The 22,975-nt window shown below is 37.9% G+C and overlaps 1 protein-coding gene across 1 annotated transcript in view; it reads left to right on the top strand.

Annotated features, from left to right (window-relative positions):
- The window catches only part of KIAA0586 (KIAA0586 ortholog), a 133,316-nt gene that overhangs the window by 107,522 nt on the left and 2,819 nt on the right, over window positions 1–22,975 (top strand). Inside the window, exon 33 of the mRNA XM_010847676.1 lies at window positions 18,211–18,276. Coding sequence (XP_010845978.1) covers window positions 18,211–18,276 — 66 coding nt within the window. The remainder of the gene's footprint in view (window positions 1–18,210; window positions 18,277–22,975) is intronic.

The raw sequence follows: 22,975 nt of genomic DNA, 5'->3' as shown, positions 1-22,975 counted from the left end.
GATCATGGAAAAAGCAAGAGAGTTCCAGGAAAACATCTATTTCTGCTTTATTGACTGTGCCAAAGCCTTTGACTGTGTGGATCACAATAAACTGTGGAAAATTCTGAAGAGACAGGAATACCAGACCACCTGACTTGCCTCTTGAGAAGTTTGTATGCAGGTCAGGAAGCGACAGTTAGAACTGGACATGGAACAACAGACTGGTTCCAAATAGGAAAAGGAGTACGTCAAGGCTGCATGTTGTCACCCTGCTTATTTAACTTATATGCAGAGTACATCATGAGAAACATTGGGCTGGAAGAAGCACAAGCTGGAATCAAGATTACCGGGAGAAATATCAATAACCTCTGATGTGCAGATGACACCACCCTTATGGCAGAAAGTAAAGAGGAACTAAAAAGCCTCTTGATGAAAGTGAAAGAGGAGAGTGAAAAAGTTGGCTTAAAGCTCAACATTCAGGGAACTAAGATCTTGGCATCTGGTCCCATCACTTCATGGCAAATAGACGGGGAAACAGTGTCAGACTTTATTTTTCTGGGCTCCAAAATCACTGCAGATGGTGATTGCAGCCATGAAATTAAAAGACACTTATGCCTTGGAAGGCAAGTTATGACCAACCTAGAAAACATATTGAAAAGCATAGACATTACTTTGCAAACAAAAATCTGTCTAGTCAAGGCTATGGTTTTTCCAGTGGTCATGTATGCATGTGATAGTTAGACTGTGAAGAAAGCTGAGCACCAAAGAATTGATGCTTTTGAAATGTGGTGTTGGAGAAGACTCTTGAGAGTCCCTTGGACTGCAAGGAGATCCAGCCAGTCCATCCTAAAGGAGATCATTCCTGGGTATTCATTGGAAGGATTGATGCTGAAGCTGAAACTCCAATACTTGGGCCACCTCACGCGAAGAGTTGACTCATTGGAAAAGACCCTGACGCTGGGAGGGATTGGGGGCAGGAGGAGAAGGGGACAACAGAGGATGAGATGGCTGGATGGCATCACCGACTTGATGGACATGAGTTTGAGTGAACTCCAGGAGTTGGTTATGGACAGGGAGTTCTGGCGTGCTGTGACACATCTGGTCGCAAAGAGTCGGACATTACTGAGTGACTGAACTGAACTGAACAGCTGCTGCTGCTAAGTCACTTCAGTCGTGTCCGACTCTGTGCGACCCTATAGACAGCAGCCCACCAGGCTCCGCCGTCCCTGGGATTCTCCAGGCAAGAACACTGGAGTGGGTTGCCATTTCCTTCTCCATGAACTGAACTGAACACTGCCCTATTCCAAATAACACAAACTACATTGACAAGTTAGTGTATTACAGATGATTTTCTTCCAATCAACAGAATAATCATTCAAATTTTTTATGATTTTAGTTTTATATAATAAAATACAAAGTAGACTATTTCAATCAATGGATGCAAATAGTCTAATATTCTACTAAGCCAGTGATAGTGAAAGTTGCTCAGTTGTGCCCAGGTGTTTGCAACCCCATGGACTATACAGTCTCTGGGATTCTCCAGGCCAGAATACTGGAGTGGGTACCCTTTCCCTTCTCCAGGAGATCTTCCCAACCCAAGGGATCAAATCCAGGTCTCCCGCACTGCAGGCGGATTCTTTACCAATTGAGCCACAAGGGAAGTCCTCTACTAAGCCAGCTGTACCCTAAATAAAAGAGAAACTGGATTATTTCAATTCAGAATTAATTAGAACAGAGAAGTAATATTTTTATACTTACAGGATGTACTATCACTCGATAGTTTTAGTCTTTAATATAGTGTCTTTCAAATTTTGACTTAATCTCCTGCATTTCTAATTTAAAATGTAGATTCCCAGCTTAACCCTGAGACTGAGTCTAGGCCTGGCAATCTGAATGCTAAACTAGCACCCCTGGTCGTGCTGATGAGGAAAGAGGAGTGCCCTTTGTGAAACACTGCCTAATGACTCTAGATGTTCATGCTGATGTCTGTTCTACTGTAGAATTAGAAGCACTACAGCATAGAGCTTATACTCTGGACTCAGACTTCCTGAGTTCAAATTCTAACTCTGCTGGCTATTCACTAGCTGGTGACTTTGGGCAAGATACTTAACCTTTCTGTGCTTTTCTCATCTGTAATGTAGTATCTATTCCAGAAGGTTGACAGCTTGGTTGAAGACATGTAGTGCACGTAGAACAGGACTTACACGTATTAAAAGCTATGAAAATATTAGTATCATTGGCATGACTGTCTCCAGAACGCCTCTTCTTTTTGAATACTCATGTTGTAATCTGCTCTTCTTTAACAGATAGGTATTGAATCTGCATTGGTCCTGAGCTTTAAGGACGTTGGTGAGAAAATGCTAGAGATGGTAAAGTTCTATATATAGTATTAAGGAGATAAATTAACTTACAACAATTTTTTTTATTCTTCAGTGATTGTATTTAAGATAATTTCTATTTACTAAACCTAGGATTGTTTTACAAAATTTTTTTATTGATCTGCATATCGGACAACTAAATATAGTGAAGCTTATTAACCAGGATGATTTCCAATTGATAATCTTATCTATTGACAAATGAGTGTTGTAGTGAATTGGATTGCCAGCAATTCTCTTGTTTTTAAATCTAAGAGAAACTGATAATGCAAGAGCTTAGTAATCATTTATGAGCTGTGGCATCCTGATTAAAAGTAAGGGTTAAAATTAGGGGCCGTGTTGGACACACATAAAAATAATAAAATGGTTAAATTTCATGGCAAAAAACCCTGTAACTCAAATGGCAAAAGGCACTATAATTTCATCGTCCATCCTGGAAACCTTCCTCATATATTCTTGAGAAACATTTTTCTCCTTTTTATTGTACTTACATATTTATTTTATTAAATTAATACTTTAATGTTTCATATCCATAGTACTTTTGCTTTTTACCACTATTAACACTATTATTATTGATGTTATATAGAATAAGGTTTTATCTATGTAACATGCCCTCAATTTTTGCCTTTGGGCTCAGCCTTTCCACTATGCCTGTTCTAAAGAAAGATCTAACATCATCCAGGTATGCTTAATACTACTAGCTTTATTACAGAATCATGTAAAAAAAATTTTAAGTGGGAAAACTCTCCCAAGATTGTTCTTTGCTATAAAAAACAACATTGGAGAACAGTGTGGAGATTCCTTCAAAAACTGGAAATAGAACTGCCTTATGATCCAGCAATCCCACTGCTGGGCATACACACTGAGGAAAGCAGAATTGAAAGAGACACCTGTACCCCAATGTTCATCGCAGCACTGTTTATAATAGCCAGGACATGGAAGCAACCTAGATGCCCATCAGCAGATGAATGGATAAGAAAGCTGTGGTACATATACACAATGGAGTATTACTCAGCCATTAAAAAGAATACATTTGAATCAGTTCTAATGAGGTGGATGAAACTGGAGCCTATTATACAGAGTGAAGTAAGCCAGAAGGAAAAACACCAATACAGTATACTAACGCATATATATGGAATTTAGAAAGATGGTAACAATAGCCCGGTGTACGAGACAGCAAAAGAGACACTGATGTATAGAACAGTCTTATGGACTCTGTGGGAGAGGGAGAGGGTGGGAAGATTTGGGAGAATGACATTGAAACATGTAAAATGTAAGAAACGAGCTGCCAGTCCAGGTTCGATGCACAATACTGGATGCTTGGGGTTGGTGCACTGGGACGACCCAGAGGGATGGTATGGGGAGGGAGGAGGGAGGAGGGTTCAGAATGGGGAACACATGTATACCTGTGGCAGATTCATTTTGATATTTGACAAAACTAATACAATTATGTAAAGTTTAAAAATAAAAAAAAATTAAAAAAAAAAAAAAACAATGTTGGTCAAATAAAGGCCAAATTTTTAACCATGTAATTCATACGTAAACATGTAATGCAAGCCTATGGCAGAGTTCAAAGATGTGTTCTACCAAAACAAACCTGTAGTGATTTAGAAGCACAAATGAGATCATAGATACTGTTTGGAGATGGGAGTGACAGATTAAAATTTAGGTGCTTAGGACTATGAAGTTTTCTAGGCAAGTCTTACTGGTTTTGAACAGTGTTTATGAAGAAGAAATTTTAAGGGAATTATCTTTAGACAGAGTTCTCATTGCTGGTCTAGGGGGAGTTCAACTTACTGCCTCTCATTTCCCTTTCTGACATAAAGTCAACTCCATTAAGGAATAGAAGGGATGACTTTTGGACTTCTGTGATGTCGTTCGGGAGCAATTGAGTACTAATCAGCTGGAACTAAGTTTTCTGAGATGGCTTTTTATTTCCTTTCATCTTCTCTAGATTTTCTTTTTTCCCTAGAAACTTCAGTTTGTGGGAGAAATTGCTGGGGAATAATAAGTGATCCTTGGAGTATAGGGATAGTTGTCTTATTCATTATAGAGCTTAATACTTTTGTCTTTCTTCCCCTAACTAACCTGGCCGGGTTGGGTAATGGGACAAGAGGGAGATGTTGTGAGGTAGTTAGTGTATCGGTTAGTAGAGCCACTTCAGTCATGTATTCTTTCTCCCACCTGTACTGCAGCCTCCATTGACTCAGTCCTGTTTCTCTTGACTGGCTGTTCCTCAGGCCCTATATTCTGCCTGATCTATATGGTTAACTCATGTAAATACTGTCTTATAACCATCCAAGACCTCTGTGTCTCTTTGATCTGTGTTAATCCCCATTCTCTGATTTTTGTTCCTGGTCATGAAATTCTAATGGTGTTGATGCAGTTTGTAAAATTATAACCTGTTAGCAAACTGTGCCGTGAGGCTTGAATGGAAGTTTGGCTATTCCCCAGTAATAACTTTTATTAATTTCATATGGATTTTGGCTCCAAAATAACATCTATTCTAGCCCTTCTCCCCAAACCCTTAATCCCAGTGTTATCCCCTCAGTTCTCTTTTAATATATGCTTTTGCTTTTCCAACTTCTACTCTTTCAAATGTATTTCCAAAATTCTACTTTCATTTATAGCTACTCTAGCTCCAACTTCTTACAATTCTACATTAATCTTTTCATTTTTTTTTCCTTTTGGGTTCAAGAAAGAATAGTGCTTTTTACCTCCTTGAAGGTAACTCTTCTACCTACAACTTTGATTCCCATCTCATTTCTACTCTTGACAAAGGGAGAGGGAGAAAGATGTAATCCTGAGAGATGAAAAGGATAAGTGCAGAGAAAGAAAGGGAAGGAATAGGAAGAAGGGAAGAGATCTCACTTTGAGAGAGTAGAGGGGAAAGGAAAAGGTAGAAGGGGAAGGAGAAGGGGGGCAAGGGAATGAATGTGGAATACGAAGGATCATTCATTGTTATGTAAAGAATGAAGGTGGGCTCAATGATTCTTCAGGTCAGTTGTAGCCACAAATACTTCATAATTCTATTTCTTCTCAGCCCTCATCCTACTATGCTTACCAGTGTCTCCTACATTTCCCTTCACATGCCTTTCTCAGTGTCTTCACTTGGAACTGTTCCCTCCTCTGCCCTCTTTTACCACCTTTCCATCCTAGAAACAAACATTTTTGGTCTACTATCTATCCCTGAAGGGCCTATGCTATTTGGTATATATTTCGCTTTTAGTCCTTGCATCATACCTTGTAGGATTATTTCCTTATAGCCTCTCTCTTTCTCTGGAAAGTAACTGTCTAAGAGACAGTGGCCTTGTTTCATTCATCTCTGCACCACCTGGTCTCTAGCACAGCACCATAAATGGTAGTTTTCCATTAAGTGTTTATTGGATCAAATGTAAGAGGTAGTCCTATTCTCCCATCTAGTTCAGGGGCCTTGTTAACAGTTTTCTTTCTTTTTCTATTCATTCTTAAGTAGTTGCTATGGGCCAGGTATTGTTCCAAACCTTGGAGAGAGTATGGTAAACATATCAGGTGAAATCCTTGCTTTCACAGAGCTTACATCCTTGTATACATAATAGAAAAAAGTAAATTAATTTACAGCAATTTCAGATGATGTTAAGTGCTGTGAAAAACATGAAGGGCTTTTAGAAGTCCTAGGAGTCAACAGGCAAATGCGGAGTGACTAGTACTGCTGGAAAGCCAGCATGTTGCAAGCATCCTAGTAAAGATTAGATGGGGCAGAGGTCATCAATGAATGCTAAATGTACAGGAAATTTTAATGAGGGGCAGGATATTTGCATGGTCTTAAAGGGTCTCCTCACAGAAAGGGAAACGTAGGATAGTACCCTGATGGGATGATCAAAATTAGTGCAACCACGGAGGGCCAGATGAATACTGTGTGCCTCCAGTTGGGATTGCTGAGACCTAACCTGCATATGGTCATGGGGAAACAGCATACCAACCTAAACACAGGGGAAAGTTAACCACTGTGGATCTGGGCAAGTGAGATACAGGTATTCTTTATATTATTCTTGTAACTTTGCCCCAAGATCGAAATTCTTTCCCAATAAAAAGCAAAACATTTTTGAAAGGTATTCTTTATTTTAAAATAATGTCTGTCAATTTGTATTTCTATTAGTTTCAATTAAGAAGACCATAAAGCAGAGTGATAGATAGTGAAGAAAGCAGGGTAAATGGTTTTGCTTCTGTAGATCATTTGGTTAGGGGAGCCCTTTTTGAAGGAATGGCATTTCCACACAGAGTGAAGGGAAGGAGAAATGTTCAAACGTTTGGGGAAGAGTATTCCGTGTAGGAATATGGGAATATGAAGGAAAAATGAAGGTGTTACGGTGGGAATGAACTTGCCCGAGGAACAACAAGAAGGCCATTGTGGTTGGAGGGGAGTGTGCAAGGGATCTGTGGTAGGAACTGAAGACAGGAGACGTAGGCTGCAGACCATGTCGAGCTCTGCAGACTCTGAGAAGGAATTTGGATTTCAGTCTGAGCATGATGAGAATAAAGATAAACTGGAGGACCATAAAGAAGGCAGAGCACTAAAGAACTGATGCTTTTGAACTGTGGTGCTAGAGAAGACTCTTGAGAGTCCCTTAGACAATGAGGAAATTAAACCAATCAATCTGAAAGGAAATCAACCCTGAATCCTCATTGGAAAGACTGATGCTGAAGCTGAAGATCCAGTGCTTTGGCCACCTGATGCAAAGAGCTGGCTCGTTGAAAAAGACCCTGATGCTGGGAAAGATTGAAGGCAGAAGGAGAAGATGGTGACAGAGGATGAGATGGTTGGATGGCATCACTGATTCAATTGACACAAACTTGGGCAAACTCCAGGAGATGGTGAGGGACTGGGAGGCTTGGCATAGTGCAGTCCATGGGGTTAGTGCAGTCCATGGGGTTGCAAGAGTTGGACACAACTTGACAACTGAACAACAACAACAAATGAGGAGAATCCTGTGGAGGATTTGAGCTAGGAAATGACAGACTTTAATTTACATTGTTAAAAGTTTCCACCAGCTTCTAGATGGAGAACGGACCTTCGGGAGACAGTGGTGGAAATAGACTAATTGGAAGTGTGTGACTGTCCCAGTATTCCAAATGAGAGGTGATGGTGGCTTGGACCCTGGTAGAGGTGTCACGTTAAGGCTATGTATTGATGGCATATACCTAATAGAACTGAAGAATAAGTTGATTTAAAAAATTACTTACTAAGGCAAATTAGATGTAGAGTGTAATTGAAACCGGAGTCAAAGATTCAGTTCAGTTCAGTTCAGTTGCTCAATCGTGTCCGTGACCCCATGAACCGCAGCACGCCAGGCCTCCCTGTCCATCACCAACTCCTGGAATTCACTCAGACTCATGTCCATCGAGTCAGGGATGCCATCCAGCCATCTCATCCTCTGTCGTCCCCTTCTCCTCCTGCCCCCAATCCCTCCCAGCATCAGAGTCTTTTCCAATGAGTCAACTCTTTGCATGAGGTGGCCAAAGTACTGGAGTTTCAGCTTCAGCATCATTCCTTCCAAAGAAATTCCAGGGCTGATCTCCTTCAGAATGGACTGGTTGGATCTCCTTGCAGCCCAAGGGACTCTCAAGAGTCCTCTCCAACACCACAGTTCAAAAGCATTAGTTACTCCTAAATTTCTGGTCTGAAAATTACTGGTTGAATGATAGTGCTACTTATTAAAGTTAGGAAGATTGAGGTGAAAATCAGCCATTCTGTGTAGGACACATAGGTTTTGAGAAGCCTAAAAAAACTTCAAGTGATAGGCAGTTTGTTATTAGAATTCAGTGAAGAGGTTGGGACTGGAGATAAAAAGCTGAGAGTTGACAGTATGGATGCTATTTAAAGTTGTGGTATGGATGACATCACCCAAGGATTAAGTAAAGGGAATGGGAGCATCCCTGGATTAAAATCTTGGACATCTTCAAGATTTGAAGATAGAGAAAGGAGAGGGAGCCAGCAAATGAGACATTACGCCCAGTAAATGGTTATCTCCCAGTATCAGGAAGCACCCTTGTTTGTTGTACATTTTATTGATGGAAAGCACTAATTATTCTTACTGAGTTAACATTTGCCTCTCATAACTTCTCACTTATTGGTTCTAGTTCTGTCCTATTGGGTGTTAGAAACAGGTGTTTCAATGGAACAATCTTTCAAATATTCGATAACAATTATAATCCAAAATCTACATGCTGTGTTCCTTTTGCGTTCAGTCTCTCAGTCGTCTCTGACTCTTTGTGGCCCCATGGACTGTAGCCTGCCAGGCTCCTTTGTCATTGGAACTTTCCAGACAAGAATACAGGAGTGGGTTGCCATTCCCTGTTCCAGGGGATCTTCCCACTCAGGGATCGAACCCACATCTCTTGCATTTCCTGCATTAGCAGGTGATTTTTCATTACTAGTGCTACTTGGGAAGGCCCATGTTGCTTTTACTATTTCTTATATTGTTTCCAAGCTCTTAACTAGTTGAGCACACTAGAGTGTGCTCTAGTCAATCTATCCTGCCTAGAGTTGCACTAGGATAGAATAGTCACTGCCAAATATGGTAGATTTGTTTCTTCCCCCAAACCTACAGTGATGAAACTAAAATCTTGGACATCATCAAGACTTAAAGGTAGAGAAAGGAGAGGTGCTTTATAGCTGACAAAAAACTCTCAAGTGTTGAAGTTTTCCTTCTCACAGTAAACTAGTGAATATGTAAAATGTTTTTATTAGTGTTGTTATACAGATGAGAAAGCTGAGGTTTCAGAGAGGTTAAATAGCCTCACTACTCTTGATTGTCTCAGTGTTCACAGAAGTTGTTAAAAACTGGTTTAATACTAAAGTTTTTGGTGTTCTAATAAAGCTAACCACAATTTTTTTCAGCAGCTTGGTGTCAAGCTGAGTTTTCTACTTTCTGTAGTTGATTTTTTAAATCATAATATTCCTCAACTTTAATATTATCCTGAGAAATTTCTCAGTTGGTCTTCCTATATTCATTTTGCTCCCCTATTTTATCTACCCAGAGCAAGAGTCACTGTTTAAAATATTAATCAGATCACTTGACTCCTTGCTCAGACCCCTCCAAAGACTTCTTTTTGCACCAGCCTAGAGTCTAGACTTCACATCATATCCTAAAAAGTTCTGCCTGATCTGGCCTTTGTTCTTGGAAATCATTTCAAGATATGTTTATCAGATAAAAATAGTTAATGCAATTGCTTATTTTTTTCATACATATATGTGTGTTTGTATATATATATACACACACATATATACCCATAAAAGTAAAAATGGGCAATGTCTGAAGAAATTTATATCAGTATACCTAGTAATAAAAATGACACCAACTCCTTTTTCTTCTTGGGTTAATCCAAGATCTAAGAAATACATTTACTAATAAATCCCAGACAAACTACCTTTGTTAATCATTTTATTAGAGTTGATTCCATGTGTTTAGAATAACTTTTAGCAGAATTGATACATTTATTCTTAATTCCTTTTGTATAAGACCAATTTTTTCATGTTTTCCTTTCCTTCTTATTACATGGGAATTCAGCTTATAAGCACAACCTGATTTTTGGATTTGATGATTAAATTTAGTCAAAACCATCATTCAGTACCGTTGCCAGTAATTTAGACTGTAAAACAATGTGTGTGAATGTGTGTGCATGAACAGCGGAGTGGAGGGGCCGGGGCAGGGGAGTGCCCATGGCTGGAAATGCTGATGACTGCATTTAGTCTGCACATCAGGCTGTTACTCCACTTCTGTTTCTGGTTTACTTCAGAAGTGCCTTGCAAAGGATGAAGATCTAATGCAACAGGAAAGATGTCATTAAATGTTTGGCCTCAGTTTTTAGGGGTGGGAAGCATAAAAAAAAAAATAATCAGGATAGTGCATCAAATGCAAATTGGAAAACCTGGGTTGTGTCTCAAGTATCACAGTAATTTTCACAATTCCACAGATTCATGTCTTCTAAGAAACCATTTTTTATTATAAAGATACAAAATAGATTTACTGTTTTATATTCTTTTATATTTTACTTTATATATATTTTATATTATAAAATATGTTCAAATAATTGCATGAAAAGTGCTGTTACTTTCAGTTTCTGTGATGGGCTAGTTTATCACCTAAGAATAGTGACTACACATATAAGGCTTTCTTGGATGTGTTATTAAATTAGTAGCAAATGCAGAGGCCCAAGTTGTGCTGGAATTTCTAATGGAAAATAAGCAGTTACCTATGAATTATTTTAAGCTAGAGTGCTATTTACTATCTTTCAGAATAGCAGAACAGATGACTGTTGTGGAGTATATGCCTATAGAGTCTTAAAGTGAAATGTTATTGCCAAAAGTTATCTTAAAATCGAATTGTTAATCTTTATTATATTGTCAAGATGGACAGGTACCAAAAAAAGAAAGATGAACAGGTACTTGTTAGTGTGATGACACTCACACAGTTTAAGTCTGTAGAGAACTCTGGCACTTTTTTTGCTGTGGATATAATTACAATAATACTGTCCCATCTAATAAAGTCCGAAAAAATCATTTAGGTAGCAATGTAGTTCCAGGAGCCTGTAATTATTGCCTTCATGCTTTTCTTCCTGCATTAAAACAAATCAGACCTAAGAAGTCATGGAAATATTATGTTGGATATTTTCTAATTGCTGTGTCAGCATAATCAATCATTTTCTAAATTTACCAATTTCTTGAAATAGCTTAACCTATGTTCATAGCACTTTACAGGAAGCAGCACAAAATTAGTTTCTATGTCCTCATATATTTCTCTCAGTGTCACAAAAGTATTTATTGTATAAATGAAATATTTGTCTTTGGCAGAAAGGCCTGTACACCAAACTGCAATTAATGAATATAAGAATTAGAAAGCAAAACTTTGTTTAGTCTGAGGAAAAACAATTCTTTAAACTGTAACCACATGACTGTTTCTTGTTTGCATCAACTCTGGGTGACTGTTATTGTCTTCTCTGAATTCTCTGGGGCAGGGGCCTGACTTTGTTGAATGAACCAATTGTTTTCCTTTGTGTTGCCCATCTAGTAAGTTCCCATCTGGTTTGTATCAGACTGTTTTCACAGCCAGCAACTGCTGTCTTCTCTATATCCTGACACTTCAGGGCCCCACGCTATCAAAGCACTGCTGCCATGGCCTTGCTGGCAGGGCCCATACAGCTGCGCCTCACAGCTTGGAACTATTACCCAGAGCAGTGCTAACATAGAACTTGGACTGGCCCTTATTCCCACTGGTGTCGTGTGTACAGGGAGCAGAAATCCCCCTTGCCTCCCTTCCCCCCAACCCTGAAACTTACTAGTCAACAGAAATCTTTAAAGCTCTAATTTTAGGATATGAAATGGTGGTGTTCTTATTTTCTAGTGGCTTCCTGTATTTGAAAGCTCATTTTTCATTCTTTCACTCTTTTTTTCAAGTTGCCAGGTCTGGCCTTGGGGAAGTGAACTGGTCACTGTGTCACATTTAATTTTTGTTTCCAAATTTAGTTAGGCGTGACTAGATATGGCAAAATCCACTGTAAAGGATTTTACCGTATTTTCACTGTATTTTTAGTGATAGTCACAGGCCATAGTTTGATAGGAGTTTTCATTAGAAAGAATTTGCATCTCAGAAAATGAATTTTCTGTGTGTAAATTATAAAAACACTCAGATTCAAACTGTTAAGTAAATATTAGGGACCTACTTTGCTTTCAGCTTTGTTTGCTATCAAATGTTGTTTATTTATTTATTTATTTTTCAAATGTTGTTTATAAGGATGTGATAATAGTGACCTTCTAAACAATCTGTGGCCTTGCGTGATTAAAGTTATAGGAGTTACTATTGATTAAGAGTTATAGTTGAGTTTAAATGTCATTATGATGTCATTGCTTTATAGATGTAAGCTGAAAGAGCAAACTTTTTTTGGTAGTCAAAATAAGTAAATAAATGGCTTTTATAAAATGTATTGATATTTTAGAAACGCTATCAAGATTAGTTAAAATGAGATTAGTTTGAGCTTTCAATTAAATTGAATGGCTCATTGTTGTAGCATCAGGTATTCTAAGTAGTAAGTCAAACTAGATTTGTGAGAGTCAATCGAGAACAACAACAACAACCAGAACTTACCTACTTACCTTCTGCTTCTGAATAAAATGGCAGCCCACTTCAGTATTCTTGCCTGGAGAATTCCATGGACACAGGAGCCTGGTGGGCTACAGTCCATGGGGTTGCAGAGTCAGATACTACTAAGCAACTTTCCCTTTTTTTCACTTTCTGAGTAATTTCAGCTCACGGTTGTTTCAAAATTTTAAGAAAAGAAATAGGAATTTGTCTTTGCAGTCAGCAGTGTGGCCCGTTGCCGATGCTAACTTGATGTGAAGGGCTGGCTGGTACAGTCAGTTACGTGGCGTTTCATTCATTGGAAAACAGTCTTAACACAATAAGATGAAACTAACCTTATGGCAGAAAGTGAAGAAGAACTAAAGAGCCTCTTGAGGAAAGTGAAAGTGGAGAGTGAAAAAGTTGGCTTCAAGCTCAACGTTCAGAAAACGAAGATCATGGCATCTGGTCCCATCACTTCATGGCGAATAGATGGGCCAACAGTGGAAACAGTGGCTGACTTCATTTTTCTGGGCTCCCAAATCACTGCAGATGGTGACTGCAGCCATGAAATTAAAAGACGCTTACTCCTTGGAAGGAAAGTTATGACCAACCTAGACAGCATATTAAAAAGCAGAGACATTACTTTGTCAACAAAGGTCCATCTAGTCAAGGCTATGGTTTTTCGTGGTCATGTATGGATGTGAGAGTTGGACTATAAAGAAAGCTGAGCGCCGAAGAATTGATGCTTTTGAAATGTGGTGTTGGAGAAGACTCTTGAGAGTCCCTTGGACTGCAAAGAGATCCAACCAGTCAATCCTAGAGGAGATCAGTCCTGGGTGTTCATTGGAAAGACATGTTGAAGCTGAAACTCCAATATTTTGGCCACCTGATGCGGAGAGCTGACTCATTTGAAAAGACCCTGATGATAGGATAGATTGGAGGCAGGAGGAGAAGGGGACGACAGAGGATGAGATGGTTGGATGCCATCACCGACTCAATGGACATGAGTTTGGGTAAACTCTGGAAGTTGGTGATGGACAGGGAAGCCTGGCCTGCTGTGGTTCATGGGGTCACAGAGTCGGACATGACTGAGCGACTGAACTGAACTGAACTAAACCTTTTAATTGATGAAACTAACCTGTTGAATTTTTTTTGACTTCAACCTTTTATGGAAGTATAATATACATACGGAAAAGTACACATAGCTGTACAGCTGAAGGAACTTTCAGAAACTAAGCACACTCAGGTATTCAAGAAACAATATTGCCAGCATCTCCAAAGCCCCTTCACGTTCCCTTTTAGACACAGCTTCCACCCCCAGAAAGATAACCACCATTCTGACTCTTTTTGTTCTGACTTCTAGCAGCATAGATTAGTTCTCTTGGCTTTGTACTTAAAAAAAATGAAATCACACTGAATGTATGGCTTCTTTCATGGGGCAAACCTATTGTAATTTTTAAGATTCCTTTAGTTTTCAAACCATTATGGCATGCTTTTATAAAGAATTATCTGAGAGGAATTTGTTTTAGTAGCTGTGTCACAGGCTGTTCAACCAGCAGGAAGTGTCTTACAGATAAAGTTGTCTACTAAAACATCGAGTCTCTCTGTTTGCAACCAGATTTTAATGCTGGAATGTCCCTCTAGACATTCCTGCCACTAAAAGGCAGGAACTCTCTTTGTCATTACACTGCTCAGTAAGCACTTAAATAGTTTTTAATGAGCCTTAATAACTAAGTGTACATTATTCAAATAAATCATAGTCTGCATTCAGAATAGGTGGGTCATCTATTTTCTGAATTACCAATCAGCTTCCTGTCAGTTGAATATAAGCTTTTATGCTGCCAAGATACTATTTCTGAAAATGCTATTATTGGCAAGAGTTGTATACCTATTAGAGATGCGGCCAATGAGTAACATATTTGTTTGAAAAGTATTAACTTCTATATCTAATAATATTCCTAATAGCCCCCTTTTTTCCTTCAGTGAGCACGCTAGTATAAAAGTTCCAGCTATTCTGATTGTAACTAATTTTAGATTTCTGCTTGTTAGATTTGGTTTCAAATTCTGGGTGTCACTCATTTAAAAACTCTTGTTTTGTGGGTTAAAAAAATTCCTGTTTTGGAGGCCGTCATCTTTATATCCTTGTTTTGCAGTTAACAGTCCTATAGTACTGCATGGTTTTCTTAAATACATAAAGAATTTGCTTAAAACAGTAATATAATGATCTACAGGTTAAAGTATTGCTATACTAGTGGTTCTTACTAAAGATAGTATTACAGAGTGGAAGATAAATTTTCAACCAAAAATAAAATTTTTATAATACAGGAGTAAAACATAAAGCCTACATTCCTATCCTTTTAAAAGTACCACTTTTTGAAATACGATGACTTGCTTTCATGTTGACACCATATAGCTACAAGATTTTGAAAGACCATTTAAAGTGCTGAAATACAGTGAATGTTTGGAAGAAGTATAGCGTACAGGTGGCACAATCCCCGTGCCCTCAGTGTGCCCTCATTTAAAGCTTTTTCAGGAGTATCCCTACTTTTACAGCCTTCAATTCTATTTTTAGATCTAAGATCATTTGTTTTTATTACATGGTAGTTTTAAACATTTAAATAAAGTTAACACATTTGCGTTTTGTGGTGAAGCTAAAAGGATAAATTACATTCACAGGTAATTTATGACTCAATTTTTGGTCAATACTACCCACTCGGAATTTCCATAGAAATGTTAATAGAAATCTATAGATAAAATATTTAGAAATTTTTTCTTCATTCTTTTACTTGAATACCAATGAATATTATGTTTCTTCAGTTTTGAACAGCAGGGTGAGGAAGTGTAAGGACTAACAAACTTGATAGACAGCTTTCAAATCCTGTTGCCATGGTGTGGGTTGTGTTTGCTCCCTTCATTGTCACTACAGAGCGCAGTATACCAACTCCCAGTAAACCCTTTAGCCCGCAAGTGAGAATTATGAGGCAGCTACTTAGTATAGGAAAAAGTGACAATGGTTAACTCTGGTATTGACAGAGCGGTCTTTTTTTCCCCATTAGAAATCATTGTAGAAGTATTCTCTCCTAGTTTGGGTAAAGGGGAGTTTTGTTTATGGTTATAGTAACAATGAAAATAGGTAATAGCTACATTTATGTGTACTTCCTTTATGTCATGTACTCTGCTAAGATCTTTAATCAATCCAGTTAGGTAGGTAATGTTAATAGTAGTCTTATTTCACATTTGACGAACCTGAGGCTCAAAGAAGTTACATATTTTGCCCAAGGTTACACACTTAATAAATGATAGAGCTGGGAGTCAAACCAAGTCCAATTCTGAAATCAACGGCTATGCTCTTGAACATACTATATATTTCCTTCCTTCATAACTCTTTTTTAAAAAGTAGAGCAGATAATTTCTGATTATTCTTACAGGTCTCAATAGCTCAATATCTACCAAGATACATCCTAGTAGAAGAATATGAAAATGTTGGGTGGTGGGGAAAGAACCTTTTCTTACGAGTTGTAGTTCCACAGCTAACTTGTGACGTTGATTTCTTTGTCAGTGAACCTTTCTGAATTGTGATTTCCTTATTAGTAAAAATGAGATAATCTCTGAGCTCCCTTACAGCTCTACTGCTCTAATATGTGATCAGTATTTTTTTTTCTTTTTCTTAAACAAAAAATCTCCCTGTCAAAATATGTTTTGGAAAGATTGCTTTAATGAGAGCAATTCTTTTGTCAATTGGAAAAAGTTAGAAAAAATCATAGGCTAAATAATAATAAAACAACCATTTGCTGAGTGCCTCTGTGGGCACTGCTGTAGGTTATTTAATTTACATATATCATTCTTGTTCACGATCATGAGAAATCTGTGAGCTAGAAGAGGAGATGGAAACACAAAGTGGTGATACTTCAGTGTGGTGTTTCTCCCAGACCTCACGCAAGTCGGGACTATGATTTGCAATCAGGTAGCTTAGTCTCTGAATCTGTGCTCTTAGCCACAAGCTTTCAGCTGTCTCTCTAATAAGAGTGTCTGGTTATTATTTACTTGCCAAAATTTTTTTATCTTACATACCAGTATAGTAGGAACAGAAAAAAAGTAGGTTCTTTTTCTTAGCTTCCACCCTGTTTTGTTTAGTCTGAAAGGGGATGGTGTTGCTTATTTCTTACTATAACACAATAGGTAAGTTTGAATTCTGGGCTTTCAGGCAAGCACTTCAGAGAAAACTGCCTCTTAATTTACTTGCTACAAACAAGCGGTTCTTCAGTGGAAGGGATCTCTGAGCTAGTATTGATACCTTTGTTTCTGTGTTTGTATACCAGATTCTATAGACTCTGAATTACAGAATCTGAAAAACGCCTAGCAGTAAGTTTTGTCCCCTCGCTCAGAAACTTAAAGGCAGAGGAAAAGTGAACGTGCTGCTAAGTCGCTTCAGTCATGTCCGACTCTGTGTGACCCCATAGACGGCAGCCCACCAGGCTCTGCTGTCCCTGGGATTCTCCAGGCGAGAACACTGGAGTGGGTTGCCATTTCCTTCTCCAGTGCATGAAAGTGAAAAGTGAAAGAAGTCGCTCAGTCGTGTCCGACTCTTAGCGACCCAATGGACTGCAGCCTACCAGGCTCCTCGGTCCATGGGATTTGCCAGGCAAGAGTACTGGAGTGGGCTGCCATTGCCTTCTCCAAAGTGAACATAGATAGTATCTAATAGTAACACCATAGTAAGCGCTACTCCCTCTCCCTCCTCACTGCATCCCAGAGTACCGGGTTGAGCTCCCTGTGTTAAAAAGCAACTTCCTGCTATCTATTTTACATATGGTTATGTATATGTTTCAGTGCTACTCTCTAAATTTGTCCCACTCTCTCCCCACACTGTGTCCACAACTCTGTTCTGGATGTCTGTGTTTCTATTTCTGTCCTGCAAATAGGTTCATCAGTACCATTTTTCTAGATTCCATATATATGCTTTAATATACAGTATTTGCTTTTCTTTTTCTGACTTACCTCACTCTGTATAACAGGCTCTGGATTCATCCACCTCTCTGGGGACCCATCTTGCCCTGTTAGTGGGAGTGTAAATTAATATAGCTACTATGGAGAACAGTATGGAGATTCCTTAAAAAACTAAGAATAAAACTGCCATATAACCCAACAATCCCACTACTGGGAATATACCTCAGAAAAATCATAATTGTAAAAGACACATGTACCCAGTGTTCACTACAACGCTATGTAAAATAGCCAGGATATGGAAGCAACATAGATGTCTGTTGACAGATGAATGGATAAGGAAGTTATGGTACATATATACAATGGGATATTACTCAGCTGTAAAAAGGAACAGATTTGAGTCCATTCTAGTGAGGTGGATAAACTTCATTTATAATGATTAAATCCTTAAGTAAGCGAATCTGTGAAAACTTTTAGCTTTGGAAGAAATGGCCCATGAGCTTCTCTTATTTAATACAAATAATTGTGCAAATTCTCTCATGATCCTTTTCCCTAATTTTTGATGCATAAAGATAATAATCCATTAGGTAAAGTATTATTCTATTGACAGTCATTAAAATTCAGCTGTTTAATTTCGTTTTTTACATTAAGGCCACGAGGTCAGGCTTCTGTTTGCCTGGTTTTATGAAACTAACTGTGGAAGTGCATTTAGTTTGTGGGTTTGTTTGTTTGTTTGTTTGTTTGTTTTTAAGTGGAAGAAACCATGATTATGCTTCACTGATTTTCTTATGAAAAAAAATTTTTAACTGTAGCTTCACCAGGTGATATGGATGAGACACAAATTGAGCCCAGTCTATACCTCACATCTTTATTTACAGGTAAGATTTTTTACTTTAAATGTTTCAATTTTTTTTTCATTTCCTTCTTTCTCATAATAATCAACACAGTAGAAACAATAATTCCAATTTTTTATTCTTCTAAATATCTCCAAATTCATCCCAAGTATAAAATTCCCTTCATACGCTAAACTCAACTCTCCAAAAGTTAGGGGACCAAAAAATCTATCATTTCCTCTATGAAAGTTTATAAAATGTTGAATTAAAAGGCTGCAGGTGTGGTATTCAGAGCACCGAGGCTAGTACTCCAGATAATTCCATCTGGGGGAGGTTATTTGTTGGGACAGGACACTGTTTAAACTTTGAAGTCAGTTTTAAACAAAGTGAAGCAGCTGGAACCTGGCATAAGAAGAAACAAATCTTTCACATTAGCTATTGCTTTTGGAGAAAAAAAGATTTGGAGTTGTTTTTACAGGTGCTGATACATTTATTCTTTCTATAGGAACTGCTGTATTTTTATCTTAAATTATAAATTTAAAAATAAGCATTTGTCAACTCATTTAAAAAACAGAAGCAATCGTAAACTTAAAAAATGTAATAGGATTTATATGTCTAAAACACATTTTGGGATGAGACTATAAAACATTTAAATCACTTTTACACTTGAAAGTAAGGAAAGAAATGTTTAATAGTGACTAATTGTGTGAAGCAGAGGCAAATCTAAATTTTCATACTATGTACTTAACATCAAATGACCAGACATCATCTTCATCAAAACTTGTAGTATTTGTTCTCAAGCACTCAAGCTATGATTGCAAAATCTGCAGGGCTGGGTTAAGTATGTGAGGAGAATTGAATACAGCAGGATAGTTTAGCAGCTGCTTAAGCAAGGAATTTAAGCAAGAGTAGATGAGCCCAGAGTGGACAGGAAAAATGCTTCAAGAACTCAATAAAGCACAGCTGAAATACTGTAACATTTTCATAGACAGCTGGGAAGCAACTGTGTTGCTGGAACTCAGGGCTAATCTTAAAGACAAGATCTGGTCAGCATGAATCTAAGCAAGCTGTTAGCCATGAGGAACCACAGACTGTCTAGGCAGAAACAAATCAGCTTGGTCCAGCAATCATTTTAAGGCCCAGCATGTACTAGCATTATGCTGCAACTTTGCAGAATACAAAGGTAAACAAGACAAAGTTGGTTTGCTCATAGGGTACATTTAATAGGAGCAGTAGACCTACAAACAAATAATAAGAATATGAATCACAGTCCATGCTTTTAAAGAATCTATTGTCCAAAGGAAGTTATAGACATGTAAATAATTGCAATGCAATTTCCTAAGTGCTGCAGTGGAGTTGCCATCCTGAGACTAAGGCATCAACAGTGTACAGGAGAGGAGCCCATGTATTTCACCACAGTGGCTGGAAAAACAACCCAGAGAATGTGCTTCATCTGCACATGTTCCTAAGTGTTTAGGGTCTGCAGACTCCTGAGAAACACTGATAGCTATGACTGCCTGACTCCCTTCCAGACTGTATTTATGTGAATACATATAAATATGAAAGGATTTCCTATGAAAGTAATTTGCATATGATTTCAGGGTATTCATAGATCCATGATCACCCATCCTTGGACTTTAGGTTAAGATCCTTCATGTACTTAGGTTAAAGATTATTACAGTTTTTGTTACCTTTTTCATTTTATTTTTAAATGAGTTTATAAGAAACCCATCCTTATATGCACAAAGAAATACCCAAATCCAAACAATTTAAAGTCAATGTACTATCTATTCATCTACTCATAGAAGAATCCCATAACTTTATTTATGTGGCTTATGCCACATGCAGTTACTGAATCCAAGTAAGGAGTATCCGGTGCTGCATTCTTCTGTGAAGTTCCTGAGGAATTTTTTTCTTCTTTTCTCTACTTGTCTCATGTTGTTTTAGGAGAGAATGCTTTGTTTGGATTCCTCTCAGTTTGCAAATAACAGACATAATAATGGGTTACCGGCTGTTTGAAGATTAGAGTCAGAATCTAAAACTTACTGATGAAATGGATTATCTAAACCTAAAAAACTTTTAGAAAGTTATATATATATATGTATTTTTAAAAAACAATACATGTACAATATATAGGCAGATTCTTAAATGGACATTAAAAGTCTTGCATTATTGCTTTATTAGAGTAAATTAATTTTAGATTTTCTGTTCGTTAGTCTTATAAGAAGGTAACAGAAAACAGAGTTTCTTTATGAATTTTAAATACTTTTAAAGCAAAAAAATGAATTTCAAATGTCTAGAAAGTATATTAAAGCCTGTCTTAGGACGCTTCAAATACATGGTCCCGCTCAATGACATCTCTGGCTTAAATGCATGCTGGGTTAAATGACGTACTGCCTACCCACGGAATCAGGGAATAGTTTTCCTTTTTTTTAAAACAAATCTGAAAACAGCTGTTGAAACAATTACATCATAGAGTAATGATATGACTGTGGAAATTTAAAAAGTCAAGCTTTGAAACCATCAAACTACATTAATAGAGGTAGAAATTTTATGTTTGCTTTAATGATGATTTATTAAGATATTATGTCTTTTCTTAAAAAAATTAAACTCTGTGAGGACCATAACTGGATATGAATGTTATACTTTTTGCCTGTTAACAGTGATGCTTTTTAAAAAATGTTTCCAGCCTAAAAAGTTCACTTTTAAAGTTCTAAAACTCAGATTTTGCTTGTATAAATGAGCACTTCAAAAAATCTTTCCAAAATGTACATTAACAAACCCTTTAGATAAGATGATACATTTTATTTGATTAAAAACACAATTACTAGAGTTAAAATTAGCATAATTATTTGGAGGCCCTCTGGAACTGTGGGGTTTTTTCCTTAGTGTATTTCAGTGACACATTCTTACCCCTCTCTCATAAGTTGACCTACCTTTTGCAGCCAAGCCTTAGGATAGTTTCTTTCCAGTTTCTTAAAAGCAAGTGCTAATCTGTGTTAAGTGCTTTTTGTGTGCCAGCACTATTCAAAACACTTTATATACATTATCCCATTTAATCCTCACTAAACCCTTGGAGGTATTGGAGAAGGAAATGGCAGCCCACTCCAGTGTTCTTGCCTGGAGAATCCCAGGGACGGGGAAGCCTGGTGGGCTGCTGTCTATGCGGTCACACAAAGTCAGACACGACTGATGCTACTTAGCCCCAGCAAACCCTTGGAGGTAGGTACTCTAACCTATATTATGTAGGTGAAGAAACAAGGGTTTTGAAAATCATGTGTAACTTTCTCAAAGTCCCTCAATACTTATTCTTCCTCTTGTACTAAGTTGCTTCAGTCATGTCCAACTCTGCAGTTCCATGGCCTGTAGCCCTCCGGCTCTTCTGTCCATGGGATTTCCCAGGCAAGAATGGAGTGGGTTTTCATTTCCTCCTCCAGGGGATCTTTCCCACCCAGGGATTGCACCTGGGTCTCTTATGTCTCCTGCATTGGCGAGTGGGTTCTTTACCACTATAGCACTCATCACAGCCTGACACAGTATGTTTGTTTCCTTATTTGTTTGTCATTTGCTCTTTACACCTATCTGAAATATGGTATCAGTGAGATTAGAGCTTTTCTTCTCTTCAGAATCTCCAGAGTCTAGAACAGTGCCTGTTCTGGAACATAGTAGGTGCTCAGTTGATAGTTGTTGAGTGAACGAGTGGATGTGCCCAGCTCTGCTGTGTCACAGAATCCACATTCTTACTCCTCCCCTTCCCTTTTTACTCCTTTCCACATGAAAGCCTTACTGACAGTCTGGATGGGACCATTCCCAGGTGACTGAACAGTAGACTTCATTTGGGTCCCAGCCTTGACCAATCATAAAGGGATTTATGCTTGAAACTTTATCACTGCTCCTCTCTTTAGGTGCCCCTACCATTACATACCACTTCTAAAATGGAATTTCTCTCAACCACCTTAAAAATAATGATTTTTATGTGGGTAATTAATGTATTTGGTATCAGGCAGAAAGCGATGAGTATGAATTAGTTGAATTATACTAGACTCTGTCTTGAAAACCATCTCTTACCTTATGTGACTCTTCAGTTTTGGATCTCCTTATCTAACATTTCCCTTTTGTGTTCCTCTGTTTTCTCTTTATTCACTTTTCTTTATCCTCTTATTTCTGTTATCATTTATTTTATTTCCTTCATTGCCTTCCACATCTTTTAAGTCCTAGCTCAACTGTTGCTTTCACTTAACTTAAACCAAGTATTCCTCTATATGTTTACTTCCACTACTAGGTTTTAAGCTTCTTGAAGATGAGGACTGTTTCTTTCTCACCTGTGTATCTTCTTAACACCATCTTGGCTCCACACATGCAATAGACTTTTATAGATGTTTAGTTAGTGTGCATATGCATCTGGAAAGGCCCACTCTGATATCTCTCTGCCTCAGTTACCTTTACCTTGTCTTTCTTCCAGAATTACTATCAGGATGAGATAAGATGATGAGGAAAAGATTTTTGCAAAATTTTAATTGCTGTATAAATATAAGATAGTAATTACAAGAATTAACATAACTTTATAATAATTGAATATGTTCCTTGAGACTTGGTGAAAGTGGAGAGTGAAAGTGGAGAGTGGAAAAGTTGGCTTAAAGCTCAACATTCAGAAAATGAAGATCATGGCATCCGGTCCCATCACTTCATGGGAAATAGATGGGGAAACAGTGGAAACAGTGTCAGACTTTATTTTTCTTGGCTC

Source organism: Bison bison, unplaced genomic scaffold (assembly GCF_000754665.1).
Source record: "Bison bison bison isolate TAMUID 2011002044 unplaced genomic scaffold, Bison_UMD1.0 scf7180017864254, whole genome shotgun sequence".
NCBI classification, from domain to species: Eukaryota; Metazoa; Chordata; class Mammalia; order Artiodactyla; family Bovidae; genus Bison; species Bison bison.
The sequence above is the reverse complement of the archived record's forward strand: the minus strand, read 5'-3'. Positions and strand labels throughout refer to the sequence as shown.